An 8,863-nucleotide genomic window follows, 5' to 3' on the forward strand; every position below is an offset into this window, starting at 1 on the left:
CCAAACTAAGTGGACTTACTCAGGTTGGGGTCAGCTTCATGGCACTAATGGTGGGAAAAGTGTAGTCTGATAGCTTGACAGTGTGCATTGAAATAAATGGTCTGATCGCTTGAATGCTTTTCAGAAACATTCTGATAGCTGGACTCCAGTCCTAGTCTAGATGCTCGTGAAAGGGAACTGGAATATGGTGGTGAAGTACTGGGAGGGGTGCATTGTGGATAATAGATCCCATGACTGTATCACTTTATTATAACTTTACTACCACACTTTAACAGTGTTCGACAAACTTGTACAACATAATGGCGCCTGCTGGTGGGGGCGGAACCCTATGACGTGAGCCTCTGTGAAGCGCGTCACATAGTTGGCAAATGCGTTAGATGCACGCTTTCAGGGCTCTTACAGGTTCCAGTCACGCTTACACTGTTATAGCTATTACAACTCCCCCGGTGTTGGTAGAACTTCATAACACAACGCGCAACAAGTTTGTGCCCACATGATCACAGCTGACTGACTAAAATACACAGGCTTAGTGGGCGCGGCTAGTCCCTCACACCGCTGCCTGACTGGATCCTTCGCGTAATGGGCGTGGTCAGGGGAGGACCGTGACGAGATGCGGAAGAGGAACAGAGAGGGAGGAAGGTCCAGGTTTAGGAGCAGGGAGCTTCCTGGTTGGTAAAGTCAGGCAATGACTTCTGGGTAACCTGGGGGTGAGTCCTTGCTGCCCCTTGTCTGGCCGCGGATACTGTTGCTGTGAGCACCTGAGTTGGTATATGTAACTATAATGCATCATGTGCACGAGGTGTATGCTGGGAGAGCAGCAGCTGCAGGTATTTCAAGTCTTATACTAATGATGGATCATGCTTAGTTGTACTCTGTAGCCTGAGGCTAGCTCTTTAATCTTCACTGATGGGATGTGAGTGGGGAGATGTAGTTCAGCAGCAGCTAAAGAGCCTCAGGTTGAAATGAGAGCGAGGTATTCACACACTGATCATTGCTGCCACTTTGTATTTATTATTCTCTGTATGTATTCTATCAAGAAATGCACTGCCCGGTGTCTGCTCAAAATGTATTTATTTTTTAAGAAATAAGCCATTTTACCCAAGCGGCTCTGCTCTACACAGAAACGTTTACTTTTATAAGACATAGAGTAATGTAATGCAAACAAATTGCTCACTATTCACTTTAACACATCTCTTTTGGGGTATGGAAATTAAAGAGGTTGTTCACCTTTAAATGAACTTCAAGTATGATGTAGAGAGGGATATTCCGAGACAATGTGCCATTGGTTTTCAATTTTTAATATTTGTGGTTTTTGAGTTATTTAGCTTTTTATTCAGCAGCTCTCCATTTCAGCAATCCAGTTGCTAGGGTCCAAACGACCCTAGCAACCACGCATTGATTTGAATAAGAGACTGGAATATGAATAGGAGAGACCGAAATAGAAAGGTGAGTAATATAAAAGTAGCAAAAGCAATACATGTGTAGTCGTAAAACGCATTTGTTTTTAGACGGGGTCAGTGACCCCCTCAAATGTGGGTCATTGGCCCCATCTGAAAACAAATGCTCTGTAAGGCAACACATGTATTGCTATTGCTACTTTTTAAGCCGGAAACAGTCAGATGAAGACGTCAAATAATTCTAAAACTATAACAAGAAACATGAAGTCTAATTGAAAAGTAACTGAGAAATGGCCAGTCTATAAAATACAAAAAAGTTACCTTAAAGTTGAACCACTTCTTTAAATGGGCAAACTTTACCCAGGTTTATCCCCAAAAGCAGATGGTGGGTTTCAAACATATGACCCGTAAATGCTGCCTTCTAATTTGTTGCTATGGGTTACTGCTAATTTCTACACCTGTTATTACATTCACCCCTAGAATTAAAAAAGATGGTTAATTTTGGACATCGTAAGGCTTCATAGCTTTGCAACTTCGTTTATTTTAAAAAACAACTTGGTCTTTTGAGTTGGCCATCAGCCATCCAGGAAACAAGAAGGGGGGTAGTACATTAGGGATCTGATCTATAAATAAAGACACACATTCTGATATTCTATATACAATAGTTACCAGGCCTTGAACTTGATAAATAACTATTAAGTGGCTGGTGGGGGGCTGTTTGGGCCTATGTGTACTTGAAATGCTAGGGCTTATTTTAAATCTCAGTCCAGGACTGCTAGTTCCATTTCAAGTATACAGGTATGGGATCTAACGTACTATCTGGAATGCTTGGGACCTAAAGTATTTTCAATCTCTCCACAATTTGCATTACCATACCTTAAGGCTACTGAAAAACATTTACGGTAAACATTAACATGTCACCAATATGGATTCATGCAGCTTAGTTGCCATCAAGTACAGGTATGGGATCAGTTATCAGGAAACCCCTTATCCAGAAAGCTGCAAATTACAGGATGGCCATCTCCCATAGACTTTATTTTATTTGAATAATCCAATTAAAAAAAAAAAAATACCTTTTCTCTGTAATAATAAAACAGTACCTTGTACTTGATCACAACTAAGACAACATTTTTTATTATTTGTGGTTTTTGAGTTATTTAGCTTTTTGTTCAGCAGCTCTCCAGTTTGCTATTTCAGCCATCTGGTTGCGAGGGTCCAAATTCCCCTAGCAACCATACATTCATTTGAATAAGAGACTGGCATATGAATATGAAAGGGGCTGAATAGAAAGATAAGTAATTAAGAGTAGCAATAACAATAAATCAGTAGCCTTACAGAGCATTTTTTTATATGGGGTCAGTGACCTCCATTTGAAAATAGGAAAGAGCCAGAAGTAGAAGTTTTATAATTCAAAAAATATATAAAAAAATAAAATAATGAAGAACATTTGAAAAGTTGCTTAGAATTGGATGTTCTATAACATACTAAAAGTTAACTCAAATGTTTACACGATTTTCTAGTAGACTTAAGGTATGAAGATTCAAATTTCACAAAGATTCATTATCTGGAAATCCCCAGGTCCCAAGCATTCTGTATAATCGGTCCCATACCTACAATACCAAGTTATATAAATGGTTAATTAAAAAAACTAAGTTAATGATTTTATTACCCCTTACACGACACTAAATCAATTGGCTGGCCAGAACACCAAAATAATCAATACAGGTATAGGACCTGTTATCCAGAATGCTTGGGACCTGGGGTTTTCTGGATAATGGATCTTTCTGTAATTTGGATCTTTATACCTTAAAGGGCATGTAAAGGTAAAAAAATAAAATCCCATTTCTACTTTCTTTAATGAAAAAGAAACCTATCTCCAATATACTTTAATTAAAAAATGTGTACCGTTTTTATAAGAAACCTGACTGTATGCAATAAAATTCTCCCTTCATTTACTGCTGTGGATAGGAATTGTCAGATGGTCCCTAACTGCTGAGCAGGGAAACAATCATACTTATGAACAGCAGGGGGAGCCCCCGCCTTACTTCCCAGCCATGCAGAACTCAAGCAGCTTTGTTTATGACGATCCCTAAGCAGCCCAGACCACACTGAGCATGTGCACAGTCTTAGTCTTGCAAAGATGTTTAACAAAGTTACAAGATGGTGACCCCCTGTAGCCAACTTTGAAAGCATAAATTATTTGTTTGATTAGGCTTGTGGTGCAGTGAGTTCATGTTTATATTTAGTATACAAAATACAGCATTTCTAGCCTTTTTCTATTTTAGACTTTACATGCCCTTTAAGTCTACTAGAAAATCATGTAAACATTAAATAAACCCAATAGGCTGGTTTTGATTCCAATAAGGATTAATTATATCTTAGTTTGGATCAAGTACAAGCTACGGTTTTATTATTACAGAAAAAAAGGAAATCATTGTTAAAAATTTGGATTATTTGATTATAATGGTGTCTATGGGAGACGGCCTTTCCATAATTTGGAGCTTTCTGGATAATGGGTTTCCGGATAATCGATCCATACCTGTATATATTCATATGAGGGTTTGTAGGAGTAGTCCAAATCCAATTGGTGAAATTTCCAAATCTATGAACATAGAAAAAAAAAAGCAATGTAAAAGATTTTTTTGCCAAATTGTAATGCCGTGCTTTCATAATATATTATTATTTTATTGATAAAGCTTGACCTTGTAATTGTCTGTACTTGTATGTTTACAGATGAGCTGAAGGCTGCTACTGGGACAATGCAGTGCAGAAAGAATGTGCCAAATACAAGTCATTTTAGAACCATTGCTCCAAAAATTGCACCTAAGGTAGTAAATTCATGTCCGCCATCTTCATATGGACCATCTCTTCCTGATATAGCCGTATCGGGTATTAGCACAAAGCCTGTAGTAATGCCCACGCAAAATTATACTATAATGAAAGTAGCCGGCCAGGACGGAACGTATTCTCTTGTCGCATTACCACAGGTTACCCAGCCAATGGGTGCACAAGTAATGCAAGCCTCAAATATTCCGTTGCAAGAGAATCTCAAACTGCCAATTCCAAGGTACCAGTCTTCTCGAAACAAGACGCTGCTTGATAAAAAGGCAAAGGGGACCTCATTGATTAGAACTGCAGAAAAGAAAAACACACAATTAGAGCACAGTGGTCATTCCGAAATCATTTCCAAGTTGTCTGTAGAGGAGAATATTCAGGATGTCAGCAGCATCTTGACCCCTGGAAATTCACTAATGAATCAAGCTGATACTATTAAAATACATAATTCAAGTCCATATACTGAGAAATGTTTGTCAAAAACATTTTGCGCCAGTAGCCCTATGAAAGCCGAAGAGATTACTAGTTTGGTTGAGAATGTGTCTTTGCTGAGATACGAAAGCAAAAAAGTAGCTAATTCTACTAACTCTGTGACTGTTCTCTCACAAGTGATGTTTGGAAGTCCTGTTCGCGTTCTCCCTTCTGTACCGAAAGGAAAACTGCCTATTTTGCCATATTCCAAAATAAAAAAGGCAATTATTTCCAAGAGCAGCCAGTTTCCTATAGAAAAATCTATAGCAGTGGAAGATTATAATTTCAGTAACAAGTCACCAATTCATGAAACTTTTTTAAGTGACATTTCAACTCACCATTCGTCAGTGGTGGACTCTTCCGCTCCAGCCAGTCTATGCCTTTCATGTACAGAACCTGAAGCCGACCCTTTGAAAAAAACAAATGGTGCAGCAGGAAAGAAACGAGGAAGAAAGAGGAAAGCCTCTAGTGAAATGATAGGCTATCAGAAGATGAAACTCTTTGGAAGCAAATTTGTTTCTTGTAGGGAGAAGCTAAAGATGGAAGCTGTTGAAGCAGAGGACAAAAAGGATATATCGGTAAAGAAATACCGAAATATAATGCCAAAGCCTGTGATAGTAGGACAGAGCTTAGCTACACTCGGTTCTTCTGCAGCTGGGTTCCAATCTTTGACAACAGACAGTGGTATTAAAAATAAAGGGCATCAGAAAAAGCAGAACAGGGGGAAGCCAGGAGATGGTGTAGTTCTGAAACAAGTTGGTGATCTTAAAAGCCTGTCTTCAGGAGCAAGGGCATGCTATAAATGCCACATATGTGAACACAGTTTTCAGTTCAAGCATCACTTGCAAGACCACCTGAACACTCACACCCACAGAAAGCCTTACCATTGTCGGCTGTGCCGCAAGGCCTATGTGCACTCAGGGAGCCTAAGCACTCACATGAAGCTTCATCATGGCGAGAGTCGTCTCAAGAAGCTGATGTGTTGCGAATTCTGTGGCAAGGTGTTTGGACACATAAGGGTTTATTTTGGGCATCTCAAAGAAGTGCATAGGGTTATTATCAGCACCGAAACGTCTGCTAAGCAGCTGGAGACAAAAGATCTCGATGCCAAGGGGAACCAAGAAGCATCCCTAATAAATAGGTAGGCTGAACTTGCTGTTCGTTTGCAATGTATTTTGGTAAATATTTCTTCCATTTTCCAGCCGAAATAACTGGGTGAACTCTAGCTGAACAGATGTTGAAAATTACCTTTGTCATAAATGCCTAACTGTATACAAACCATACATGCTCCAGGCACTAGAATATGGGTGACGAATGGCAATGTCTTCAATTAGGCAACAAAAATAATTACGCTAAATGGAAAAGACAGTTTTTTTGTTTTTTTTTAAACGTTGAGTGAATAATAAAACAGCATTTTCCTCCAGATTTAATGTTGGGTTATTGCAATATAGTTCCAATTACATTAATATAGTAATGTTCTCAAGATGCAACCGATTCTGTTTAATGAATATGGACACATTTTGAATTGCTATTCCAGTGCCGTCACTTTTTTTTTTTCTTTGAATGGTACTGTTGCTGCTGTATATACTGTTTAGCAGGTTTAGCAGAAGTAATTTTGTTTCTTAAAGGGGACCCGTTGCCCAAATAAATTATTCAAAATCCTATTTTATCACATTAGTCTAGCAAAATGAACTTTAATTACACTATATAAATTATTTGAATATTGTTTCCTTCAGTCTGGAAATTCATAATTATAGTAAGCAGGCAGGAGCTATTTTGTGGACACTTTTATTAAAGGAACAGTAACATCAAAAAATTAAAGTGTTTTAATGTAATACAAATATAATGCAGTGTTGCCCTGCACTGGTAAAACTGCTGTTTGCTTCAGAAACATTACTGTTGTTTATATAATGAAGCGACTGTGTAGCAATGGGGGCAGCCATTCAAAGGAGAAAAGGCTCAGGTTACACAGCAGATAGCAGATAAGCTCTGTAGAACATAATGTTATCTGTTATCTACTATTTATCCTGTGCCATATAGCCGTTCTTCAATTTCCGCCATTGCTACACAGCAGCTTATTTACTGTATATAAACTAAAGTAGTGTTTCTGAAGCAAACAGATCAGTGCAGGGCAACACTTCATGATATTTTCATTGCTTGATCTTTCATTTTTTGGTGTTACTGTTACTTTAAGGCAAGCCTTGTATCATCTCAGAATCTTGTTTGTGCACCAGAATGGGGGACCTGATGTCCATCCCCATGTACTGGCTACACAATTAAACGGTGAAGAGAACGGGAGAGTGTGTGGAGAGCAGTGACATCTAGGAAGTGCTGAATGGAAAGTGAAAGTAATTGTCTGCCTCACCTCTATGCCTAAAGGTGGCCATAGACGCACAGATAATATCGCACGAAAGAATTTTCATGCAATATTCAGTGCGTTTATTGTGGGAAAAGAGTCGACCGATAGCAGAAGATTTGGATATCAGCCAGCTTGTCGATCAGGCTGGACAGAAAATTTTGATCAAGGCACCCAAATATCGGCCATTGTAAGTGCTGAATCGTCAGATACAGGTAGAATTCTATTGTTTCTACTTGTATATCTGACGATTCAGCTCTACACGTGTGTATTGAAACAAACGATTTTTATCGGAAAGATCTTTTCCAAGAAAGATCGTAATTGTTGGCCACCTTAAGGCATAGAGGAGGGGCAGACAATATTTGATTGACAGCTGAGATTTTTAAAGATCTTACGACAGATATGAATGCTTTAATAAAAATAGAAATTGGATTTCCTACTCAATTTGAAAAGGACGTTTATTATACAGCTTTTTGGGTCTGGGCAACAGGTCCATTGTATAGACAAACCCACATTTGTCTTCTACCAGTGCAGGGAAGATGTACGCCAAAGGGTAGAAATCATCATAATTTTGATGTCAAGTCTCCCCTCTTTTATATTGTAGAGAGAGCTGCTTCCCCAGTGAAGAACACTCCGTAAATGGACAGGTGGGAGAAATCAAGTTACAGATCAAATGTGGCCGCTGCCATGTCTTTATGCCCACGTTCTCCAACATGAAAGAGCATTTGTTATTTGAACATGGGGAAAAATTTGAAGATAGATCCCAGGAAAGGATTTTAGACAGTCGCCAAGGTGCCCAGGAGGAGGTTGTTAAAATTGCCACACACTACTGGAAGTTACTAAATGAAAGGCGAAACGTTGTGCAGTGTAGTGGTTGCGGCAAAGAGTTCTTGGGACCAAGTAAACTAAGAAAGCACACGTGTTTTCCTCTTGTAAATCAAACAGAACTTTTGGAACACAATTCATCAAGCCCTAAATGGAATAAAGAAGACTATAGTAAAGAAGATTTTTGTTGTAGTGCATCTGGCGTTGAGTTGCAGCTTTGGCGTGGCAATCACTTGAACTGCATATTGTGCAAGCAAGTTTTTGGCAGCAAAGAGGAACTGCTAGATCATTGGCAGCAAGTGCACAACTGTGAGGACCCCTTGTTGCTTTGGGCTGCCTTTACTTCATTGCCTAAAAAAGTTTAAAGAGTTCCCAAATCAGAATGCAGTGTTTTGAATCGCTGTGCAGCCTGTGTTTGTGGTTAAAAAAGAGCGATGATCTCAATTCTGCTGCATGATTATTCTCGTTCACAGTGAAATGATTGTCTACTACAGATTTTTTATATATATATATATATATATATATATATATATATATATATATAATGTTTCATCGCTACCTGTGATATTTCTGTGAAATGTCCCAGTTTTGTTTAGGGTTTTTATACAAAGGCTCATCTGTTATCAAGATAAAAGTCTGTTAAAGGGATACTGTCATGATTTTTATGGTGTAGTTTTTATTTCTAAATTACATTGTTTATACTGCAAAAAAAATCACTCTACCATGTAAAAATTAATTCTTAACCCAACCCAATCCCAACCTTCCCATTGTTCTATTGTCAAGATGCTGAGAGGGAAGGGTTGATATCACTCCAAATTGCAGTGCAGCAGTAAAGAGTGACTGAAGTTTATCAGAGCATGACTGGGGCGCCTGGGAAACTGACAATGTGTCTAGCCCCATGTCAGATTTCAAAATGAAATGATGCATTTTGAAAAAAACATGTTTTTCCATGACAGAATACCTTTAACACTCCTGTGTT

General features: G+C 38.7%; 1 protein-coding gene across 1 annotated transcript; it reads left to right on the forward strand.

Annotated features, from left to right (window-relative positions):
• Positions 1 to 555: 555 nt before the first annotated feature.
• znf438.L (zinc finger protein 438 L homeolog) lies at positions 556 to 8,532 on the forward strand. The gene is made up of 3 exons (XM_018267188.2): positions 556 to 827; positions 4,131 to 5,844; positions 7,664 to 8,532. The coding sequence occupies exons 1-3, from the start codon at positions 782 to 784 to the stop codon at positions 8,247 to 8,249; spliced, it is 2,346 nt and encodes a 781-aa protein (XP_018122677.1). The 5' UTR covers positions 556 to 781; the 3' UTR covers positions 8,250 to 8,532.
• Positions 8,533 to 8,863: the final 331 nt, after the last annotated feature.

This window comes from Xenopus laevis, chromosome 6L, assembly GCF_017654675.1.
Source record: "Xenopus laevis strain J_2021 chromosome 6L, Xenopus_laevis_v10.1, whole genome shotgun sequence".
NCBI classification, from domain to species: domain Eukaryota; kingdom Metazoa; phylum Chordata; class Amphibia; order Anura; family Pipidae; genus Xenopus; species Xenopus laevis.

Excerpts from the sequence above, each read along its gene's own strand:
- znf438.L (XM_018267188.2), top strand. The coding sequence starts at position 782 with ATGCATCATGTGCACGAGGTGTATGCTGGGAGAGCAGCAGCTGCAG. Across the intron at positions 828-4,130 it reads TGGGAGAGCAGCAGCTGCAG|ATGAGCTGAAGGCTGCTACT; the intron begins GTATTTCAAGTC and ends GTATGTTTACAG. Across the intron at positions 5,845-7,663 it reads GAAGCATCCCTAATAAATAG|AGAGAGCTGCTTCCCCAGTG; the intron begins GTAGGCTGAACT and ends TTTATATTGTAG.